General features: G+C 36.5%; 2 protein-coding genes across 4 annotated transcripts in view; one reads left to right on the top strand and one right to left on the bottom strand.

The window, feature by feature from the left end:
- The first annotated feature begins 205 nt into the window (after positions 1 to 205).
- Positions 206 to 25,405, top strand: part of LOC130012511 (ankyrin repeat and death domain-containing protein 1A-like) — a 50,833-nt gene continuing 25,633 nt past the window's right edge. The window contains exons 1-2 of one of the 3 annotated variants that reach the window (XM_056100618.1): positions 206 to 1,042; positions 20,417 to 20,489. In XM_056100618.1, the coding sequence (XP_055956593.1) occupies positions 872 to 1,042; positions 20,417 to 20,489 (244 nt within the window). In that variant the 5' untranslated portion in view covers positions 206 to 871. Of the gene's footprint in view, positions 1,043 to 16,191; positions 16,327 to 20,416; positions 20,490 to 25,405 lie in introns of those variants that run through there. The other 2 variants (XM_056100619.1, XM_056100620.1) reach the window with 2 other exon arrangements.
- LOC126817342 (myosin regulatory light chain 12A) lies at positions 11,845 to 12,918 on the bottom strand. The gene has a single exon (XM_050544225.2). It carries the CDS (start codon positions 12,768 to 12,770, stop codon positions 12,201 to 12,203), a length of 570 nt encoding a protein of 189 aa, XP_050400182.1. The 5' UTR covers positions 12,771 to 12,918; the 3' UTR covers positions 11,845 to 12,200.

Below are 25,405 nucleotides of genomic sequence, written 5' to 3'. Positions count from 1 at the left end.
CAGTGAGCATTAAACATTTTCAAAGACTCTTTTGTGTTGTTTAATACCTCAACGAACCAAAGAAGTTACCCGTTGTGCTTGATAACGATAAGAGAATACTTGTCGAAACGTCGTGCTATACTTATAAACCAGTGATTGTATTTCCATATAAACTGTGTTGTGTTTTTAAGTTACCCAAAGGCGTATCATATACAGGTCACGAAAAGTGTTTGCGTGTTCCGTGAGTGATACACGTTATTTCTTCTGTGCCGGATTACCACTGTATACAAGGTGATATATATGTTTTATGAAATCATCTAGTTCTATGTAAATCAACCATGGAGGTAACTCCCCGATACTTCTCCATATGTTGCTGACTTCGTAAACGAATTTCTCATCAATGAGCAACCCAATCTAAATTGTATACGTACTTCAGTCGAACGATCGCGTAAGAAACAGTTGTATTGATCAGGGTCACACCACTATTTTTTTGTGCACCATTCTAGACTAGAAGAAGCTATTTTGGATTAAGCATTCATTGATTAAGCGTGTATTGTGTTGATGTGTAGTCCTGGAAGTACAATATGATTAAATATCTATTCAATGAGCTGTTGGTTTATGTAAGTCTTATTCAAATATATTATTGATCGTGATACTGAATTGGCCTACCAGGCTACATTATGATATTACATGGGAAATATCATAATACTAAAAGTGCTGAAGATAAGTATCATGTTCTAAAACCTAGATGGAAAATGCGATTTTATCACGGCTTCGCCCGGTAATCTGTGAATCGGATTGAATATAATTATTTACCTGCACTAAAGGGATGTTTAAAACCAATGCTAACTTATTCAAGGATTAATCGCCTTCAACCATTTCATAACGTCTGATGCCACCCACCGCTGTTATGTCGGCTATTGGAGGAAACGCCATGTCTGAGAAGGAGCAGGAGGATATCAATAGGATGCTCAACTATTCATCTTCGTCATTATCATCTAATGATGATGATGCAGATGTGGATGTTGAAAAGAGACAGGCGTATGAAGAAGCTAAGCGACAGGTACGTTTGCTATTTTTGAATGTATATATAGTTTCTCACTAACTTAAAATATCTGATACTTCCTTATTGTGTTATTTATTGTGCTATACATCTTCAACAATTGGCCCTTATTTTGATTTCTCAACCAGAACAACCATTATACCCCTTTCTGTTATATTCATATTCTCGCCTTCCGGAATTCAGCTATAAAATAATAGTCAAACTTTTAGATTGTAAATTCGCGTTACTCTTTAAAACAGTAATGCGCATGGGTATCATCAGGATTAGGGAGACAGATTCCCCTAGATACCTTATCAATATATACAATGATTCGCAATGATCCGCAAAGAAAGTTTTAGTACATGAGCCTTCTATGATGACATATTCCAAAGTTACTGAAGTACCCTTTTTGCACATATCATTGAGAGATTTATATGGAAATTTCCAGAAAGAACATAAATTTAAGGCACCGGCTAATATTTCAATATAGTAATACAGTTTGCATTTTTACATAATTTGGTTGTGGGATAAATTGGGCAGCTCCTGTTTTCATTTTTATGTTACGAACACTACTTCTTTAAGAAGTTCACCTTAACCTGACTTCTCGTAGCCTATAGCCAGTGAAGAGATGCCTTGTGCGAGATTGGTTTCAACCAATCGAAACGTTTTAGGCGCGACTTAAAGCAGAAGTGATCGTATTTGCATGTAGTGGTATTTGAACACAATAGAGATAAACAAAATAAAAGTGCAGTCGATCTCAACCGAATCTAATTTTAATTATATTTCCAGAGAAGAAGATTTGACTTAATTTCTCTGTATAGGTCAACAGCTAGCGTATCTATATGTTATCGTCACTAATTCTCTCTTTTGTAAATAATATATAATACAATCAATAGGGAGATGTGGTGTAATAGATGTTATAAAAAGATAGGTAAATATCATTGTACATCTATTTTTTTACATTTCTGTAGTGTTAATTGTAATTTGACCAGACCATATATTATATCAATGTATGTCATGGAAGATCTATGGTATCCTCATTATTGATATTCATCATTAATTAATAATCATGAAAATTCTAAAACTAGCCACACGACTTTCTAATTAATTAATAGTTTTCATTTTCCGTTAGGGGTGCCAAACTTTGGAATGAACTACCCAGAAACATCAGAGAGTGTACTCAACTATCTCAGTTTAAATCTAAACTGAAGACTCATCTGTTTAGTGACTCTTATAAATAGAACCATGTGCCTACCATTGTGTAGATATGACTGTACAGCGCTTAGAAATAACTATTGTTATAATGTAGCGCTTTAAAAATGAAATTATGATAATAATAATAATAAAGAGATTATGTTAACCTTATTGTATAAATCAAATATCGGATAGAAGTGTTATTGGTATTTTGACCAGGACATTTATACCAGAGTTAATTGTCATGGAAGTTGTATGGTATTTACAATACTAATATTCGCTATTCGAAACCTTGCCGCGCGACTGCAATGCGACTGCATAATCTAACAAAGATTATAATGTGATTGCATTCCATGTCAGTATTTCACGGTTGAAATTCGATATGAGAGATACCTTAAAAATGGAATAATTTAACGGATCCAACCGAAATTGCACAAGGTATGAAATAAACCTACAAAATTTTTATTCGGCATTGTATGCCGTCTCTGGAATTTACTGTGTATTTGAAATATAAACTTAGTTCTATCAAAGTGATTTACAGTTCGTTTTATTTTTTTTTTTGGTTCGTAGATTGAGCTTGGTATACATTATAGCTCAAAGCTCTGTAGTAATATTAAATAACGAATATTTTCTACATTATATTATACCCCAAAGACATATACACGGCAAATATTAACCATACATATAATGTTGAGGTTTTATGGCAGTTTACCAAACCACCATAATCTAACTTATTTGCCGGTCGTTTATGTGGAGATTAATATCAAATCTGTTAAATACCGTAAATACTAAGAGTAGTGATTTGTTACTGAATTCAAATTATAGAAAGATAAGTTTTGTTCAAACATTTTTACGGGATCGTTTAATGCGATCTTATACCGTCATTCCTTTGTAGCCTGCCGAATTGAACCGTAGAGTTCCAGGGCTATGGCCATGCATGTGATCATTACGTCCTTAAATGACATGGGAGTGGGAGGGGCAGGGGATTTGGGAAATTTTAGAAAAATGTACTCCTGCTGTTTGTACATCAATATATCAAACAGGTGCCTATAGGACAATAACAAATCTGATTCCCTAATTTGATTTACATATTTGTGGAAAAATTGGTTAAGGGAGAAATATTTGTTGGGCTATTGAATTATCTCGTGTATACGTGAACCACGTTCGATTCAATTTTGAAAAGAATTTAGTTTTAAAACAAATAATCATCGCTGATTTACAAGCCAGACTAAAGTTGATTTAATTTGCTGAAGAATACGTGGGACTTTGTAACGGAGACGCTTTCTTTAACGCTCGATTATCACATGGGTTAGATGAAATTCCAACTAACTGATGTGTGGCTTATTCGAGCCTTGCGGAACATTATAATCCATAAACCTTAAATGAAATGAAAAGGGATTTAACGTCCTACTGCTCCGACTTAGCTAATAAAGAAGGGCATACACCATGTAGTGTGCAGTAAGGAACATTTTGACCGGGCAGCGACGCTACGGCCTATCTTATTATCGAATTCCAACGGCTAAGGGATCTTTTAAGTGCACGCTGATGTGTACACGTGACCTCGTTTTTCCATACCACTCGAACGACTATACGTTGTCCCTTGCCAGGCACTCGTTCCTGCACCACTAACAAGGAGGAACCATGCCGGAATCATTTTCTCGCCCAACGCAGGGATCGAACACGGGACCTCCAGGTTAGCAAGCCAACATCTTACTCACTGAGCCATCTTAGCTCCTCTTGAGCGTTGCTATTCAGTCAGTCCGTTGCTATTCACTGCTATTATTACTGAGAGATATCCTATTTTGAAGACAAATTTAATGTAATGTAATGTTATGTAGAACGCGTGTGTATAGTGCGACCTAACAAAGATACACACAAATAATATTGTATCGACATTAATATGTTTGTTCATTATAGAACCAAATCATTAACAATAATTGCGCTTGAGTTTGTTAAAGGGACAATAACACTCTTACTGGCTTGACACCTCCAGAAAATAAACAATAGCCTTATTCTAAGAATTATATGTTTAAGTGTCTTACCATTACATCATATTTTACTTGTCCAGAGGGTTCGAAAATATTTTTAAATCCAAGTCACATTTGAAAAGGTTTACGTTAGGCTTTTCAAATCATTTAGTTAAATTTTTCCAATTTTTAAAATTAGGTGTGTTAAGATGAAATTTGTATCATCAATTAATTGGAATATTATATATAAAATAGTACAATTTGTTGAGCAGAATAAAGATTGGGACATATTATTCAGTTACAACAAGAGTTGTATTGAGCCTTTAAATCTTTTGAATGCGTGGAAAACACTCCTTGAAATATTTATGAATTATTGGAAGATGTTTTGCTTTTAGTTATGTTAGTAATAGCCATTCTTCTTGAAAAATAAAGTTATATGTGACTAATGACCGATAGCATTTTATCACGGTAGACTTTAAAATGAAAGTACAATATTAGGCGGGTGTATGACGTGTCATCCCATTTGAATCATTTATTACCCATGGGGAATCGGCCCGTTGAGAAAGAAAGGAACGTTAAAAATCTCACTAAAAAAACTTGCCCTCGTGCAGGAAAAAAATGATTTCAGCTACATAAATTGTCTATATAGCTACACGGGGTTGTCCATATTAGATTGTATCCAATCTGCCAGTCCATCGCTAAGATGAAGGAGTTTTAACTTTCAATTTACGAGTCATGCACATTTTGTAGCATTTTTCGAGAGGTCACTGAACATTCAGTCAAAATGCTTTACTCTGAATAGTTCTTTAATTTATAGTAATTTGGTTACCCCAATTTAATTACATTGGTGAAAGTCATGATGTCTCTTTATGTTTGAAGTGTAAAAATCGACAAAAATTATTTTGATGAAACTGATGATGTCTTTAAGTTTGAAGTGTAAAATCGACCAAAATTACATTGATGAAAGTGATGATGTCTTTAAGTTTGAAGTGTAAAATCGACAAAAATTACATTGATGAAACTGGTGATGTCTTTAAGTTTGAAGTGTAAAAATCGACAAAAATTACATTGATGAAAGTGATGATGTCTTTAAGTTTGAAGTGTAAAATCGACAAAAATTACATTGATGAAACTGGTGATGTCTTTAAGTTTGAAGTGTAAAAATCGACAAAAATTACATTGATGAAAGTGATGATGTCTCTTTAAGTTTGAAGTGTAAAAATCGACAAAAATTAATATTGTTAATATCGAGCTGTGCTAATTTAAAATTTGAGTCGACTTATGTTTGAAGTGTAAAAATCGACAAAAATTATTTTGATGAAACTGATGATGTCTTTAAGTCTGAAGTGTAAAATCGACCAAAATTACATTGATGAAACTGGTGATGTCTTTAAGTTTGAAGTGTAAAAATCGACAAAAATTACATTGATGAAAGTGATGATGTCTCTTTAAGTTTGAAGTGTAAAAATCGACAAAAATTTCATATTGTTAATATCGAGCTGGGCTAATTTAAAATTTGAGTCGACTTAAAATGTTTTTGAGAATTGATTATTATAACAACGAAAGAGAAAATGTAAACAGCATATTATTTGTAAAGTGTTTTAATGACGTGTGGTGTTGTATATGTAGGATTATTAATTAAAACTTATTAAACCCCGATCAATTAATCAATGGAAGAAGATAAATAGGAAAACTAGATGAAAGGGTCATAAAAGACAATTATTTACAGAAACATGATTCGATAATGATAATATTAAAGCTGTGTTTCGGGGTGTGTCTGTAGACTCGCATCGATTTTGGAATCATCTACAAGCCGAAAAGATGGCTGATTAGACTAGACACAAGAGGTTATTATATTCAAGGTATTGTTTAATCACGTATGCATTATTAACGCACTATATGAATCACTTGATTCCATCCTTATTTTCCTGTAGACATATGAACAGTGGAGCGGAACACCCATCTGTGTATAATTCGCTTGGCTGGGTTTCATAAAACGTATGATCACACCTAAATCAACCATGCAATGTCTTATACGGCGCATCCAATGTACCGTACGTGCGTGGTATGTTAATAATTAATGGAATAGAAACATAGATTAAAAGAAGCAGCAAATAATTAATTTGTTTGGCTATATTTTATGTTATTATGCAGAGCGATTTTCAAACAATCTGATTTCTATGACATAAAGCGTCATGTGCATCTTCTTTGATCGATTAACACAAAGAAAGATTAGTCATTGATGCTCCTCTTTTTTGATTTGACGTTCGAAAGTGGTTCTTACGCAATTCGGGAATTAAGGTATTTGAATTTGATTGGTTGTCTGATAGACGTGGCGACGTGAAGTTAGCTTGTTGTTCGTTGTTCGGTATTCGCGAATAACGAACAACGAACTGGTTTGTTGTTCGTTATTCACCAGATATGGAATTAGTAATATAATAAAGGCACTTTTAGAGAGATTATGCCGGGAGTGGGTTTTTATTAGCCTAATTGGTTCATAAATCTCCAAAGTCTTGGGAAAAAGATTCTAACAACCTGTCTTTCTACTCGAACAACAAGCAGTTTCATATTGGCTAATAACGAACAACGAGCTGGTTTGTTGTTCGGTATTCGCGAATAACGAACAACGAGCTGGTTTTTTGTTCGTTATTCACCAGATATAGAATTAGTAATATAAAAAGACACTTTTAGAGAGATTATGCCGGGAGTGGGTTTTTATTAGCCTGATTGGATTATAGAACTTCAAAGTCTTGGGAAATAGATCTAACAACCCATCTTTCTACCCGAACAACGAGCAGTTTCATATTGGCGAATAACGAACAACGAGCTGGTTTGTTGTTCGTTATTCACCAGATATGGAATTAGTAATATAATAATGGAACTGTTGTATGGAATACGCCGGGAGTGGGGTTTTATGAGCCTAATTGGATTATAAAACATTCAAAGTCTTGGGAAATAGATTCTCACAACCCCTTTTTCTACCCGAACAACGAACTGTTTCATATTGGCGAATAACGAACAACGAGCCAGTTTGTTAGAATATTTATTCCCAAGACTTTGAAGATTTATGAACCAGATATGGAATTAGTAATATAATAATGGAACTTTTGTATGGAATACGCCGGGAGTGGGTTTTTATGAGACTAATTGGATTATAAAACTTCAAAGTCTTGGGAAATAGATTCTAACAACCCCTCTTTCTACCCGAACAACGAGCTGTTTGATATTGGCGAATAACGAACAACGAGCCAGTTTGTTGTTCGGTATTCGCGAATACCGAACAACGAGCTGGTTTGTTGTTCGGTATTCGCAAATAAAGAACAACGAGCTGGTTTGTTGTTCGTTATTCACTAGATATGGAATTAGTAATATAATAAAGACACTTTTAGAGAGATTATGCCGAGAGTGGGTTTTTATTAGCCTAATTGGTTCATAATGTTGTTCATTATTCACCAGATATAGAATTAGTAATATAATAAAGACACTTTTAGAGAGATTATGCTGGGAGTGGATTTTTATTAGCCTAATTTGATTATAGAACTTCAAAGTCTTGGGAAATAGTAATATAATAAAGGCACTTGTTCGTTGTTCGTTATTCGCCAATATGAAACAGCTCGTTGTTCGGGTAGAAAGAGGGGTTGTTAGAATCTATTTCCCAAAACTTTGAAGTTTTATAATCCAATTAGTCTCAAAAAAACCCACTCCCGGCGTATTCCATACAAAAGTTCCATTATTATATTACTAATTCCATATCTGGTGAATAATGAACAACAAACCAGCTCGTTGTTCGTTATTCGCCAATATGAAACTGCTCGTTGTTCGGGTAGAAAGATGGGTTGTTAGATCTATTTCCTAAGACTTTGAAGTTCTATATTCCAATTAGGCTAATAAAACCCCACTTTTAGAGAGATTATGCCGGGAGTGGGTTTTTATTAGCCTAATTGGATTATAGAACTTCAAAGTCTTGGAAATAGTAATATAATAAAGACACTTTTAGAGAGAATACGCCGGGAGTGGGTTTTTATTAGCCTAATTGGTTCATAAATCTTCAAAGTCTTGGGAATAAATATTCTAACAAACTGGCTCGTTGTTCATTATTCGCCAATATGAAACAGCTCGTTGTTCGGGTAGAAAGAGGGGTTGTGAGAATCTATTTCCCAAGACTTTGAATGTTTTATAATCCAATTAGGCTCATAAAAACCCACTCCCGGCGTATTCCATACAAAAGTTCCATTATTATATTACTAATTCCATATCTGGTGAATAACGAACAACAAACCAGCTCGTTGTTCGTTATTCGCGAATACCGAACAACTAACTGGCTCGTTGTTCGTTATTCGCCAATATCAAACAGCTCGTTGTTCGGGTAGAAAGAGGGGTTGTTAGAATCCAGTCCCCAAGACTTTGAAGTTTTATAATCCAATTAGTCTAAAAAAAAACACTCCCGGCGTATTCCATATAAAAGTTCCATTATTATATTACTAATTCCATATCTGGTGAATAACGAACAACAAACCAGCTCGTTGTTCGTTATTCGCCAATATGAAACAGCTCGTTGTTTGTGTAGAAAGATGGGTTGTTAGAATCTATTTCCCAAGACTTTGAAGTTTTATAATCCAATTAGTCTCATAAAAACCCACTCCCGGCGTATTCCATACAAAAGTTCCATTATTAATAACGAACGAACGAACAACGAACAACGAGTTGGTTTGTTGTTCGGTATTCGCGAATAACGAACAAAAAACTGGCTCGTTGTTCGTTATTCGCGAATACCGAACAACGAACAACAAGCTAACTTCACGCCGCCGATAGACGTTATTACAGGCACAGAACATGGAGTTTAGATCTAAAAGAAGCTAAACCTCTTATACGATATTATCCGTAATCTTCAACATTAAAATCACGAAAATATGGGTTCCTAATATACAATATTTAAGACACAGTGTACATTTTAAAATCAGTGAGCTATGTTGTTTTCTCTATGATTCCAAGCGCCGTATGTAATGATGCGCCTTGTTAAATGGCTAGATCTATTTCTTAAGACCAACTCAAGATTTCGCCAAAGTCGTTGAGGTGTAAATAAGGTTAGGTCACGTAGGTTAGGTCCAGGGTTTGGGTTAGAATTGGTGTTAGCTCTGTTTACATTTCGAGACCTTTGATGAAACTTGAAGTTGGCCTTATGAAATAGAGCTAACCTAGCGTGCGATGGCCATTCACGCTAGGTTACTCGTGTATTTCGCTGAACACAGACGATAACAAACTACAATAAAACGGTTTAAAACTTTGAACGTAAATCAGTTTATATACATTCAAATTAACTTAATATGTACCTTTTGACTGATTTTCTTCCATTTTTAAGTTCCAAGGAATAGCGGTTTCGAGGCTTTAAATACTGAGGACCGGAATAAACGAAACGAACTTAATCTTATATTAAATCTGATGCAACTGCATAACAAGGTCAAAATATGAACGAATAATGAAAACATCCGTTGGAGAAGTCTTAAGTGAATTTTGTTCTCCCTTCCCTTCATTTTGGATTCAAGCATTCGGCAAGTGGTCATTTTGGTCTTGAACACGTGAGCTTTGGTTACATTCCTGGTCTGATGTATCAATAGCCAAGTTGAATCAAGGACATTGTGGTCATATTAATCTGAAATGCATTTCAGTTTGTGCTTTTCAATATTCGATAGGATTGGCTCCAAGTGTATCTTTGTCTTTATTTTTCGTATTCTATTCGAGTGTTAAGGGCTGATATTTATAAGAAGGAAACATGCGTGTCTCCGGTGTTTTAATTTAAATAAACTATCATAAACGTTTCAAGGAAATGAAATTACTAAGGGTGTTCCTTTCAATGATATAAAACCCAAAAAATCTACATTTTCACAAAATTAGATAAAAATCGAGGTGACCAATTCGCTTCAAGATATTAGTCAGATAATTGTTACTTATTGGGATCATGTAAAATATTAAAATTTAGACTTCATGGAAAGTTGAAAAGAGAGAAATTCAATGTAAAAAGTATTTACCAGCCCCGGTTTATGTGCACTTTCTCCATTGACTTCAGTGTTAATTTAATGCCATTAACATTCCTATGATTGTAACTTTCATAACCATATTACAATTATCCAACAAAAGTCTTGAAGGGGGTTTGTTAAAGCCCCGGTACCCACCAAAGTAAATTCTTCTGTTTTTCGAATTTGTAAATGCGTTAGTGATCTGTATCCACATCTTATTTTATAGTTATCTCCCTTTTGTCATTCAATTCAGCACAAACTTGGTTACAAAACAATGCTCGTTTCTTTTTTTTCAATTGTGGCATTAATTATATTGCGTTGAAGGGTGGAAATATTAAAATAGTGTTTAGATAATAATCGGAATTCAAATTGTCATTTGAAGGACAGTTAATACAATGCAAAGTACAATAATTGTGAAATTTGAATCTCTAAATGAAATATCCGTCCAAAATGGTCCAATTTCAATCTATTGACAGGTTTCATGTTAATCAGATTGAATTCGGGCCGGCTGATATCAACCGTTGATGGGGTTTTTCCGTTCTTAATTAAATATTTTAATATTTAGAAATAATATATTTGTGTACATAAAATTAGATATTATCCGAAAATGCCCCCAAACAAACAATCAGCGGCTGAAACTTTTTAGGGGAGTAATTGTTTAAACGATTATCAAGAATGTGGTTCCCCAATGTTTCCATTTGACTAATATTGATAAAGGTTGTATCGCCGACCTTAGCGATTTGTGTGTTGCTGCTCATTTCAAAACAAAGAAAGAAATGTACTTTAAACAGGTTTTGCCAGAAAAGGTACATATAAAAGTACATTGCAGTTAAATGTTTAAGTATGTATTCCGGTCAATCTGGTATATGCCATAGCAATCCCTATAGTGGTTACCGACCTGTCTCGAAACAAATATATCACATGCAAGGAGTTGTCTAACATAAAGTACAAGATAGATCTTAGGATTTCCATGACACAGAAGGAGACATCATCATGAATATTTTGATATACTCATTTACTCATTTTAAACTTCTGTGGCTCAGGGGGTATGGCATCGGCCCAAAACACGGAGATCCTGAGTTCCATCCCGGTAATGGCTGAATAATTTCATCGGGGATCTTCCAACCCCGTTTCCCTAGGTCTGTGGTACAGGATGGGGTGTAACTGTAACGTCCTACTTTTTTGCTCAAAGCTGTCTAATGAAGTAGGATATACACTTTGCAGTGAACTATAAACCGGAATTTGGCCCTGACAGCGGCGTTACGGCCTACTCTGATTTTGAATACCCACTGTCAGAGGAACTTTAACGTGTCTCCGATAGCCTACACGGGAACTCTGTTTTTGTCACATCCAAACGACTAGACGTTTTTACCTGAAAGAAAATCCGCCCAGTACCTCTCCGAGGAACGTTCCCGACCAACATCGGAATCGAACCCGGAACTAACAGGTCAGTGAACATGAACTACAGTCACCGAACCATTTGGTATTTTAGATTTGCAATATACAATGCTAGATGCAAAATTGTTACGCGAGATACAAAGTGGTATCACATATTCCCGAAGCAGTGATTATACACAACACTTGCAGCAACTTATAATAATAATCACTAGAACGACTAATACAAGTATAAAATAGTATTCATATAAACTCAGTTCTATAAATTACACTATTTAATTAATTTTATGATAAATAGTAATACAAATAAACAGTTATGATAAATACTTAATATAATTAAATAACTAAACATAATTGTAATTTAAGTCATGGCTTATTTCACATCTAAAATCGTAGGCTTTGTTCAGAGGGGTTTTTAATCATCGAAAAAATATTTTCATATGAAGAAAGATAAAACACATATTTAGCACCGAAGTTCGTCATTTATTTTGAATCTGAATTAATCATTACAATGTTTATCCTACGTATCAGTGTCTTGATCATTTCTATACGACATATTTACAGGAGAAAGTACGAAAATAACATGATGAGTCAAACATATCACATAGATTAGGCTGTTTGTTGTGTTGAACTTTCAGCCTCTTTACCGTCTTTTCCTTCTTTTCCTTCATCATCCTTTTCTTTGGAACCGTGTTTTAGTGTACGCGTGAAAGCCAGATAGTCGAATTTACCGTCTGCTATAGGAGAACAGTTAAATAATTCATCTACCATTTCTTCTGTCCATCTATCCCCCATCGTCATCATACATTCCTTGAGGTAGTCCTCTCCGATCACTCCCATATTTTTATCATCGAAGCAAGCGAAAGCGTTTTTTATTACGTCCTCAGGGTCCGTTCCGTTTAACTTTTCACCAAATAGGGTCAGAAACATAGTAAAGTTAATTGGTCCCGGCGCTTGATTAATCATTTCGTCCATAGCATCCTCTGTAGGATCTTTTCCTAGTGACGTATACATCTCTATAAGATCGTCTTTGTCTATGTAGCCATCACGATTCTGATCTATCATATTAAACGCTTCTTTAAATTCCTGGATTTGAGCTTGATTGAACATCGCGAACACATTAGATGTGTACCGCTGTGTGCGGGTTCGCTTGTTCTTCTTGGATTTTAAGCTCGACATTTTGATAAATACAGTCTACAACAATCCTTTAGAAATAATGGAATATTAGACACAAAACACAGAAATTACTAAATTTACCAGCTCACTGGTCAATGGAGCTTTCTTCTACCCTATTTCTGACTATAGCAGCACGCGCCAACCAAACACCGCTGCGTCATAATCATCCAGACGCTCTTCGCGGATGCACTGCGTAGATAACTTCACTGGATAATTATATCTATAAGTTCCAGATGTACCGAAATCTGATATGTCTACACTCCTGCATGAAGGAAACTATGGTAACATCGTGATAAACTGTTCACGCGGAAGTCATGATTCAAATAGGTTACTTTTATTTGCTTACATTATATCATAAGATATGGAAATATGAATACATGACTTTGTATGAATTTTTTAGATAACGGATTACAACTCTCCAAAACAGTTAATCAATATGTAGTGGGACGGTGTGATACACGTGGATTCATCTGCACAATAATAATATGTTTGCTATATAATAATACTTTGACAAAAACGTTTTACAACTACTATGAACAGCAAAGTATTTTTGTGTATACAGTCGGAGGACGTTGGAAATGACCCCCCCCCCCCCACACACACACACACACACACACACACACAAAAAAACCCTAAAATTTTAATTTCTATCAAAGCACTCCTTGCGCCAGAAGGCCATTTTAATCATTTTTTATATATATTTACATACAAAGAAGTTATAAGTAGACTTAAAAATGTTCTTAAGATAGTATTTTGGACGATTTTTTGGACGAGGCGTAGATGTTCGAAAATATAAATTAATTGTTGTTCAGATGCTAACTAGCGACCCAAGAAGAAGAATATGACAGAAAGAAATCAACATAACTTTATGTGAACTTCCTATGACTATAACTTTCGCTAGAATTGATTGATTTGAATCAGTTTTGGATGAAGATGATTTTATTGTGTATGATCTGGAAGTCTATTTTTGCTGTTTACTCGGGATCACGTGCCTATATAAACTATTTTGACAAATAACAATATAGTAAATGAATTTCCTGGTGAATTTATATATAGTGTTAATGACTAACCAATTTATATTAACAAATTAAACTGAATAATCATTCAAAGCCACATGGCAGAGAGGAAGCGGGGACGAGTGGTTTAACACAAGCGCTTTAGATCATAAGATCTGCCATCTTATCTTTTCATTATCTATTTGTTTAACTATTATAACGAGAACTGTCCGCTCTTTATCTAATCTTACCTAATACGGCTTTAAATTAGTGGAGGGGGCGAATGGTTAGCGCGTGCGCGTTGTATCATAAGGTCTGTCATTGCGTCAACTGGTGTGAGTTCGATTTCCCGGTTGTACGTGACAAGGAGTAGGGTCGCCTATCCAACCTCGTGGGTTTTCCCCAGGTCCTCTGGTTTCCTCTCACTGCTAAAGACCTCTGCGTGCAAGTGAATTATTGAAATAAAATTAAACCGTGTGTCAGTCCAGAAATGACCTAGTTTGTGTCGAGTGGACGTTAAACCCCCATTTCTCTCAGCACGGAGACAAAATGTGTACAGCGGACACTGCTACTCATAAGGCACTTCTGCGTCTTTAAAGTAGCTAAGTCTCTAACTCAATATCATCCAAAGTGTTCGACATTGAAAACACGAATTATTTGTCAATTTAAATCAACATTGATGTTGTGATCTTACCGGGAAAAGATGGGCTTCTGATATCCAATATTTAAGACAAAATAAACATTTTACCATTGGTACACTAATCGTGTACCATAATGCGTTTCAGTGCCATTTGTAACAAGGGACTCGAAGAACGAGGCTGGACATATTCCACAAGTCGTGTCAAACGGTGACGCCATATTCTTATCTTGAGAGCATGCGCAATAAATACTATCGGTGTAAACTGGAATAACCAGACTCTAGAAATTGCCATTCGATTGAGACATCTAGCGTATTTCGCCGAAAGTAACTGATTTGAACTTAGAGTAAAAACGGAAATGATTGAATGTAAATCAGTTATATACATTCATATTACATTATTATATGCGTTGTGACTCATTTGTGTCAATTTCTAGGTCCAAAATATTAGCGATTTAGGTTCCGTGCACAGCATGCCAAGAACTCACCGAAACAGATCGTTTCATTGGCTAATTCCTCACATCAAGCAGAAAGTATGTTTTATAACAACTCTTCCAGATCCTAGTGTAGTAAAGACAAGTAAAACGAAATTTTGAACTATAAAAAACGAAACGAAATAGGATCTGTGTTTTAATCAGATTTCCCCAGGAAACACTTGTCTGCGATGTCATCCTAGGTGGAAGCGGACGTTAAGCGATGAAGACTATATCTCGGTCATGGCCTGGTATCATTCCATTCCAACTTTATTCATTTTAAATGATAATCTGCGGTAACTTGTTGTCGAGATAATATAATCACCTGAAAGGTTTTTAGACCAAGGCGACTAAAACATAACGTCACGTGATCGCAATTCATCCGCTAGTAAACACTCGGGGATTACTATTTTTATTTGTCTACAAATGTGGTATCATTTTTCTTACGCAAAGTATTCCTGTCAACGTCAACCCTTTTCTTTATAATGGGACGAAAAACCGAGGTCACGTGTTCACATTGGAAAGAACCCTTGAAAGTTGGAATTCGATATACGAGTAGGCCGTAGTGCTACTGTCAGGGGAAATATTTTCTCTCTGCATGGTGTATGCCCCTCTTCATTAGCAGTCAGTGCAGGACAGTAAGACGTTGAACCGTGTTTCATTTCATTTTCACACAAAGTTATGGTTTTGGATTGGTCTCTGAACATTAACAAAGAACGGGTGCAACCTTTCAAAAAATATTGCATAAACGTTTAGAGTTTTACCTATATTTATCTTTTCATTGATAAACACGAGAGTACCATCGTCGAAAAGCTGAATGGTAATAAACCAGTAAATGTGATTGTTATTCCATAAATAGTTTAGCAGAGACTGAATGGTTAACGCGTGTTACTGTTCGATTACTAAATGTCACCCAAAGGAGATCTTTTCAATACTCTTTCACAGGTAGTAGGAATGTAATATTGAATGGTACTGATAGTGCAGCCAATAGTGGCAAGGGCCTTTAATCCCTTTGTTCTATGTCATCTGCCTATGAACACTCCTTGAATAAATAATAGTTTTATCTTTAAATCAAGTTTCATTGTATTGCCTATTTTAGTGTATTGATTGTGACATTTATATGTGATATTAGAGAATTGAAATGAAGTTTAACGTCTTATTCGTCTGCATCAACCGTGTTAATGATGATGAGTGATTATATGCAAGCTGTATACTCTAGATAACTGACAGAACTCGGCTTACCTGATCAAATTACGCTTCTATTGTGATTGACATAATGTATATAGGTGTTTAGTTTACCCTCCTTTTGAATTTATAATGGCGTATGGTAGTTGGCCCTACTCATCCATGACAGTACATGTATATAGATAGGTGTAACTGTGTAACACAACTAAAACTATGTTCAGGATTTAGGATACATGGTTTCAAGTTCTGAACTTTAGTCCTTTAAACAGGTATGTGTTTATATTTTGTGTAATAATAATTTCAAATTTTATGACATTTTACATCGGTCTCGTCGGTTTGGTCGTTATAAACATTGGACATGCGTATATAGAGTAGCAATGGGAATAACATGTACCCTCGTTAACTGCAACCGTGACAATTAAAATTACGAAAAGCCATTGTAGAATTGGCGACATAACTGTATGTTTCGCTACACGTTCTGATTTCATACACTCATCTTACTTGTACAGAATGGAATGGGGGTTGGCGTCTTATCGACACTTAACAAGGCCATTGTTAATTATTATGGTTATGTGTATTGCGAGAGGACGAAGGATCTAACTCAGACAGCGGCTTGCCGCCCTTTTTACTCTTCTTCGAATCCCGACAACTGGATATTTTGCGTGTGCTAGCTATTTCAAGATTTTTTTTTTATGATTTTTACGTTTCACCCGAGTAACTTGACAAACTTTCAGCTCTGTCGGCACCACTCCTGAAAAGCGGTCTTAGAAAATCACAACCCAGTGTCATAATTTGGCTCTTTTCTTTTTTTGTACTTACGGAAAAAGCAGCCTTAGCCATGACTTTTCTGAAATTAAATGATTGGCTTGCATAATATACTATAAAGCACAGCACTCAGTAGACGAAAGTGGACCTTATCAGAAAAAGATTATACTCATAAACAGCAGGCCCCCTAGCAGTTCCATTGAGGTTTTCTTATACCAAAACCGCAACAACTGCTATGGAAATAGATAGTAAGTGCTGAGATCATTTGCCGAGCGGGTTATTGGTGAATATTATTAGGCGTGCGGCCGTCTGCATGTGTAGCCTGAACTTCCACGCTGAATATTACATAGTAAGGCAAATTGTTGGCATCCGAACTTGTATTCAATGTTTCCATTCATGCGGAGTGAAAGATCACCTGATTAGTGGTGTCGACAGCTGATTGGCTGTAAATCACTAGAGGTAGAATTTTATGCAGTATAAACTACATGTTCAATATGTTATACGTACATTGTATTTTCGTGAGTCCGCAGTTTAGTAAATAATCTACCTTTTTAACCTGACCAAGACTCGTCTTACCCAATAGGGGCTATTTATATAATAATGTACATTGTAGAGCGTCAAATCCACCCAAAAGCATGATCAAAGCGCAATATATACACAGTAAACAGAAAGTCTAATTCTCATAGCATTCTCAAAATAAGCGATCCTTCAGCTGTGATTTGAAAGTAGTCAAAGTTTCACTGTTTCGGATTTTCAGTGGTAATTTATTCAACAACTTAGGAGCAACTACACTCAAACTTCTGTCACCAAAATGTCTCAGTTTTGACTTTGGAACGACAAAAGTGTTCTGGTTATAAGATCTCAAGGACCGATTTGGTTGTGTTAGTTCTGATAAATAGCTTGGGGCAAGATTTCGTAGGCAATGGTATGTGAGGCACAGGACCTTAAAGTTGATGCGAGCTAGAATTGGGAGCCAATGTCAGGATATTAAAATAAGTGTTATGTGAGATGATGTTTTGGTTCGGGATATGATTTTGGCTGCTGTAGAGACTTGTTTGATTAATCCCAGACGACAAACTGTTACAATAGTCTATTCCGGACAGAACTAGTGACTGTACTAGAGATTTGGCGGCGTCGAATATCACTGATGCGCCGCAAATGAAAGTAACAGGACTGACGCAGCTTATTAACCACTGTTTCAAACGACAAACAAAGATCTAGATAAACATCCAAGATCCTTCACAGCACTTGCTAGCTGAATAACCGAGTCTCCATTTGTTTTTGAGATATGGTCTGAAGGCATCTATTTGTTCCAAATAACATTTCACCACTGTCAACTGAACGTTTCAGATCGTTTACAACTCTCAGCAAGGTATATTCTGTACTATGTCCAGAACGATAAGCTGATTGAAATGTATCCCAAAGATTGTTATTTGATTATATGTGTACGTATACAATATTGTCCATACAATAACGGGCTTTAGTATTCCTTAAGGTTTTGCTGGCATTGTTTCGATTTGATTTATAGATGTTGAGGTGAACCTCCAGGTTGGACTTACACCACTTTCGTTCTGCCACTTTGCTTGTAACTGAACTTTCCTAACGTCCTCATTATACCATTTTGAACCTGGTTTTATAATGATCGCTTTCTCGACTGCTGGAGCATGTTTACCGAAAAGCTCAACCAGTGTCTTGTGGTAAAGATCACATATATCACGTTCTGTAACAAAATAATATTTAATGCGACTCCACAATTTCTAAGGGGCGTAGCTGGAATTTGTGCCGCCCAGGATGGTTTTGACGTCGCGTGTTCCTTTACCGTCACGACAAGAGAGAGAGAAATGCAGTCTAACGCCCACTTGACATTTCGGGACGAACACATGATTTATTACAATAACTCGCTTGTGAATAGGGGTCTTTAGCTGTGGGAGGAAATCGAAGGACCCGGAGAAAACCCACGAAACCATGCCACTCAATGACAGGCCATGTGATCTAACGCACGTGTTAAACTAATCCCCCCCCCCAGCCATCCCCATAATCCCTATAAACAGGAAACTTTTAATGCAGTACAAGTTGAAAGCCCCACGCCCCCACCCACACATTTAAAAGGTGAATATATGCAGGATTTAGTTTAAATCACCGATGGACGCAACATCAGTTACCATCCAAAGTTTATACGTTAATTTATATCATTAAGAAATAGAAATGAAATGGGGGTTAAACGGCACCAAATCCAAATGTCAAAATTTTAATTGTCTGCGTGGGTCTATAGTTATTGGGTCTTCTTTCACCTTTCCATCAAATGCACCACTGGCTTCCAATTGCCTATAGGTCCGCAAAGCTGTGGTATTGCACGATAAAGTATCGCACCTACTCTTACTTTGCTAATGTGTGTCATGGGAGATATTTTGCGAAATGTGTCTTTAATTTGACATGGTGTTATACTACGTACTCTTGGGTTGCTAGTCAAATAAACCCAAGATCTTCCCCATATAACAGCCCAAGAGGCTTTATTAACTAAATTATTTGATCGATTTTATGATAAAAAAAAATTATAATCAAAGGTCATCTGGGAATGGCACAAACCATGTAATGGCAACGATATTTGACGGCGAAGAACATCTGGTACAGTTGAGACACAACTTGCTTTCGTCATCGATTGATCCAAGAATAAATGCGTTATTTCATACTTTATTTTTGCAGCTATATGTGTAGTGGGTGCATGCTCACCTTCTTATCTTCGAAACACAAGTTCCAAGAGATCTTTTACGTCCATTAGCACTTCTTGAGAAAATCACGACGCGATTTTGAGTCCAGTGTCCGAGCCTCATAACCCCCTGAATGCGTTGAGGTGATAAAATCCATGACGATCAGATAAATAGGGTGTCCATCTTAATTGCCACAAGTTTAAGATAAATGTAAGTCCTGTCAAATGACCCCATTAGTGGCTTTCTCGTGTTTTCTAACATCCATTATACTATTTTATGGCAGGAAACGTTCATGGTTCTTTTACGTTCCGCAAGTGAATCTTTAAAGCTCCCCTGGGTAAAGTCCGCAATTAGCTCTATATTTAGACTTTCGTTCAGTATTAATAATATCTATAGGGAATCCCGTGCCACCTATAGATCATAATGGCACGCATCATAAATGACATAGTGAATGGTCGTATAGTATCAGTGATAGCTGTGTAGTTTGCATTGTGTTGTTGATGTTACTGTGCGTGTGTGCAGCAATAAAGTGGCAGGCATTAGCACCTTACCCAGGCGAAGATCCTTGGTGATATTGGAGCACGCAGATGAGAAATAAAGACGGATAAATGCAACAAATCAGCCTACTTTATCGATAATATATCGAGACATTGTAGTGTGTGTCTGTTTTTCTGTGTAGAAACTATCTTGCGTTCAGTAATAGTATCGATCGCTTTAGTGCCACCATTCTAAGAGCCAAGTTAGTGATGACAGTATTACTTTATTGGTCAAAGGCAGCAATGGAAACTAGTACTGCAAAATACTGTCGCTTGTATTAAAAGACCTATTAAACATAAATGGTACTGGTACTGGTGTTTTCTAAACAATGTGATTCTGCTTGTTGTAGTTTGAGGTGGAAATGAAGAGGAGAGAAAAGGAGTTGGATTGCGATCTGTCGACAATACTACAGCCTGTTGATTGTAAGTATTAATTTATAACTCGTGTATCTTCAGTTATATTGATGTATATACACAAACCGTTTCATAAAATATGTACACTAGTTGTAGTATGTTTAGTATATATAAAAACTATATTCATTTGATGATTTTGATTCCTCGGTTGAACATGACAAGGTGTAGGGTCGCCTACCCAACCTCGCTGGTTTTCTCTGGGTCCTTCCGTTTTTCCCCACTAAAAAAGACCCCTACACGCAAGCGAATTATTGAAATAAAATAGAACCATATGTTTGTCCCGAAATGACCAAGTTTGTGTCGAGTGGACGATACCCCCTCCCCCCCTCCCCCCTCTCTCTCTCTATCTATCTCTCTCTCTTTCTCTCTCTCTCTCTCTCTCTAAGGGAGCATATTTACTTTTACATTTTAAAGGTTACGGAATTTACATGCAGGATGGAGTTCCTGTACACAACAATACTACCTGTGTTTTTTTAAGTAATGGAATAGGGTTTGACATTCTGTCAGTACTGGTCATATTGAGACTAACATGTTCATTTTCAACTCAATGGGTCAAGGGTGCAATGTTAGTGTGTGGGGATGGGGGTGGGGGGAGCTTGGACAGCGGCCTTACTCATCTTCGAAAGCCAACCGCCAAGAGTTCTTTAACGTGTTTGCTAATGTTTGCACGAGTGGACCTCGGTTTTTAAATAGGTCAAGGGTGCAATGTTAGTGTGCGGGGATGGGGGCGGCTTGGACAGCGGCGTTTGTACTTACTCATCTTCGGTTTTTCGTCACCCGAACGACTAGTCATATTTTACCAGTCCGGCTTGAACGTAAGCGCACACATAGAACTGTCTACTTTGAGATTTGATCTATACACTGAATGACTGCCATATTGAAAAAATCAGTATACTATTTTGTAATGCGGGTCTAATCCGTTTACATCTTTCATACACACAAAAGCTAAATAAATATTTTCAGTTTTATTAATTCGGAGCATAGAAAATACCTCTAAATATCTTCAAAGCGTAGTTAGTATTTTCGATTAAAATTGTCGATTTAAAATATTGCCCAACCAGCTTTGTGTTTGTTTTTAAATGGAAGCTTAGAAAATACCTCTCAAACTATTCGAAGCATAGTTAGTGTTTTTGATTAAAATCGTCGATTTAGGATTCAAAATGTCGGTAAACCAGCTTCGTATAAGTTCTCAAACGGAGCTAATTGTAGGCATACAGCACAACTTACGTATGAATAAAAGCAACGCTAAACTATAAACATGCAGCTATGTGAATCCTGCAATATACTGTGCCTATTGAGTAATCTACTCTGCTTATTGAGCAATGTAGCAATGCAAGGGGAATTGATTTTTAAGAAATAATTTAATTGCGTAGATAAACATACCCATGATCTTTTCGCAAAGCACTTTACTTTTCGCGCCTTTGTTGACAACTGCTGCAAACGAGCAGTTTATTATTGTCTCGAATAATACTGATCTACCCTGACCAGTCAACTAGATATCACATATAACCGCAATCCTATTGGTCGCATTATTCCCAATAACAGAACTGGGTAATTTCACTAGAGTATTCCTGCGAATATATGTAAGTAGCCTAGAGACACTACGAGTCTCCAAGGTAATCAAAATGGACGATTGAGTTCGGTGTTATGGAACGTCGCTTATTGACCCCGTTTAAATTAGACACAGAATATACTCCAATTATGTTTTATGATGGGATATTCGACTTAACACCCGCGTTAGCTAAAAGAAATTAATCTAATACATCTATAAATTTATTTCGTTGGTTGTATAATTATATTTTACGAAATAGAAACCATTTCCCAGATAAGGCTAATGAAAAAAAAATATGCGAGGGAGTATATTATATTAAATCTCATATTATAGTTTTGTTTGTAATACTGGTATACTCAATATTCGGTCTTGCAAGTAGTCGGTCCTACAGAAAATGCATGAAATCTCAGGAACAACAAACTAGACTTGAGTATTGTATGTGCCAATATCATAACTTGATTTTAAATTATATACTCGCTAGCCTGGAGGTCGGGTGTTCGATCCCTGCATTGGCCGAGAAAGTTCATCCAGATTTTCCGGCGTGGTTTCCCCTTGTCAGTGATGCAGGACGGAGGGCCTGACAAGGACAGTTGTCTAGTCCTTCTGATGAGACGAAAAACCGAGGTCCCGTGTATATTTTGGAATGCACTAAAAGATCCTCTGGCAGTTGGAATTCGATATAAGAGCAGCCGATTGTGCCGCTGCCCGGGCAAAATTTCCCTCATAGCACACTGTATGGCGCATGCCCGTCTTCATTAGCCCAGTATAGGAGTATAACAGTAGAACGTTAAACCCTATTTCATTTCATTTCATTTAAATTATATAAAAATAGTTCGGTAGGATCGTTTTAGACGCGCATGCATGCATATATATTGTTAATTCGCGAATAAACATAATATGATTTAACTTAAATTAGTGTCGTTAATCTGTTAATTCAGAATATGATAATCGTATTACTAGAAACATTAATCCAGTCAGTTCGTTACATAGAAAGGTGTGTGTTGGATTAATACTATGGATCATGGGTACGCCTAATCCCGTCTCTTAGTAACATGTTACTAACGACGGGCTACTAATACCATACCATGATGCAAGTTAACTGATATTAAATTCATTCGGCAACTTAACTTGGACATTAGACGGAGACCTCAAACAATCTCGCAGGTGTCGTGGTTGGAATCAAGATGAAGAGTTTGGTGGCTTGTTTTATATGCCTTGCTTACGTTTCTGTGGGAGAAACAGCATGTACTTTCCCAGCTGATTTACTTGGAAATTGGGACAGTAGTTCGTTGGAGCAACTTGATTTTACCGACTCCTCAACGGTCGTTATACCGAATATTCATACCTATGGCGCTGTAACCTTTAATTGTGAAAGTATGTCCGGCTCAAAATATATACTAAGATCAGCGTCAACTGTTGCGACATTATTTGGGACAGCGATGGAAGCTGCTACTTGTCTGCAATTAACTCAAGTGACATCTTCAGCGAAGTATACGTATATCCATGCCACAACTCCATTAGCGCAAGCTGGAAACGAAAGAATTAAACTAAATCCTGTATCCACGAGTTTGACCCAAGCGGCAGTATGTGATGAAAGTACACCTTATCCAGATGGCACCTACGATATGCTAATAAAGAATGGCAGTCTTTCCCTTGCGACGATCACCTGTCCAGTTGTATTTTTTTCAACATTTTCATATACTGTGGATGGAAATTGTTTTGCAAACTCTTCATTAGATGTATGTTCAGATAAAACCAAGCTTAAATTCGATTACAGTATTTGTTCTAGTGTAGCAGCCTATTCTAGTGGGGGTGATTTGAGTTGTGTTTACAGTAACGTTTATAATAGTATGACTTATGTGACTCTGTATAACAATGATGCTACTACTGATGAATCAAGTACCTATCGATATACATGTATGGTTGTAGCAGCCAATGGGAGTCTAGTTGACGCCACACAAAATCCCCAGCACTGTTCGTCAACACAGACCTCAAATAATATAGCGAGTCCTGGATTAGCGTTACTGTTAACCCCAGTGAGTAATTGTGCTGTTGATACCACTCCAAACCCAACAACTGCTGTTCCTGGTAATGAGGCACAAGTTGGTACCGCATCCGTAGCCGCAGGAACCACCATTGCAATTATAGCTGTCGTTGCTCTTATTTTCCTCCTGCTTTTCTTCTTGGTATTCAGAAAGGGTGCGCCATATCCAATGAAGGGCGGTCAATGCGCATGCTGTTCAAAATGTGGTCCTCTTCTGTACTGTTTATCATGCCAGTGCTGTTGTGGGAAAGTCGGTCGAGGTGCCAAGATTGACCCAGAAGGGCATGTTTTATCCCCAGAAGAGATTGGCGTTGTTACTGGCAGTGAGGAGTCTCAGGTCACAGGCAATGGGCGAGAGGTGGATGTTATTCCTGCTCCAACACCACCAGGCGCAAAGGATATTGAAGAATTACAAGAAATATCTACATCTAGTGATGATGGAAAACCTAGACGACTCCCACCTATTGAAACAACCGTATCTGAGACTATTGACGAGAATGAAACACAAAACCAACAAACTACTGAACAATCTGTGGATGCTAATGACTCCCCGGCAACAGTGACTCAAGACGAACCGGCTCAAGTGGAAACGACAACAGATAAAACTGAAAATCAATAATTCTTTTAAATGGCTCGAAACTTACATTTTTTAAATGAACATTATCTGAAGAAAAGAATAATATACTTCGTTGCGTTTCACCATTGAATAAGTTTACTGTCATAATATTTTGAACTGTTTCAGGTATCATACAGTCCAATTACTTGATACGGTATAATTAGTTGAATTTAATCGATTTTGATAGTGAATGCATGCACTAAATTACCATCAGTCCATTAAGACAATTGGATTAGCTAAAGATCAAAAGAAAATCTAACCAATGAACGTTATGCTTAAACTAACTTATTAAAATTTATTTATAGATTATTTTTGTATATACGTTATATGTAATATTATCATCTTGCTAGTTTGTTTATAATTAAAAGTCATTGTTGTATATTCATTGTAGAAAATATATATTTTACCTAATATTACCGTGTGTGATTTTTGGACCAGGAACTAGACACCAAGCGCTACTCATCTTGTTGCTGTTTTTCTTGGAGACAGCATTCTTTGGAAAAAGCCTAAAGCTCCGCCAATTCAAGGAAGACCGACTTGACACTAGGTATACCCCTTGGACAATTGCCCATCGATTAATGTTTGATATGAAGTCGCAAATGTAAGAAGGCTGCGATGAAGTGCTGATCTTATTTTGACAAATGTAATTTAACTTTAAAAAAAAACAAACATCGAATATGACATCCAGCACTGAGTAATATCAAGCAGAAGTT

The sequence above is a fragment of the Patella vulgata genome, chromosome 4 (genome assembly GCF_932274485.2).
Source record: "Patella vulgata chromosome 4, xgPatVulg1.2, whole genome shotgun sequence".
Classification (NCBI taxonomy): domain Eukaryota; kingdom Metazoa; phylum Mollusca; class Gastropoda; family Patellidae; genus Patella; species Patella vulgata.
Note: the sequence above shows the minus strand (reverse complement) of the source record. Positions and strands in the feature narration are given on the sequence as shown.

Bases quoted from the DNA above. Each gene is read 5' to 3' on its own strand.
- LOC126817342 (XM_050544225.2), bottom strand. From the start codon at position 12,770: ATGTCGAGCTTAAAATCCAAGAAGAACAAGCGAACCCGCACACAGCGG.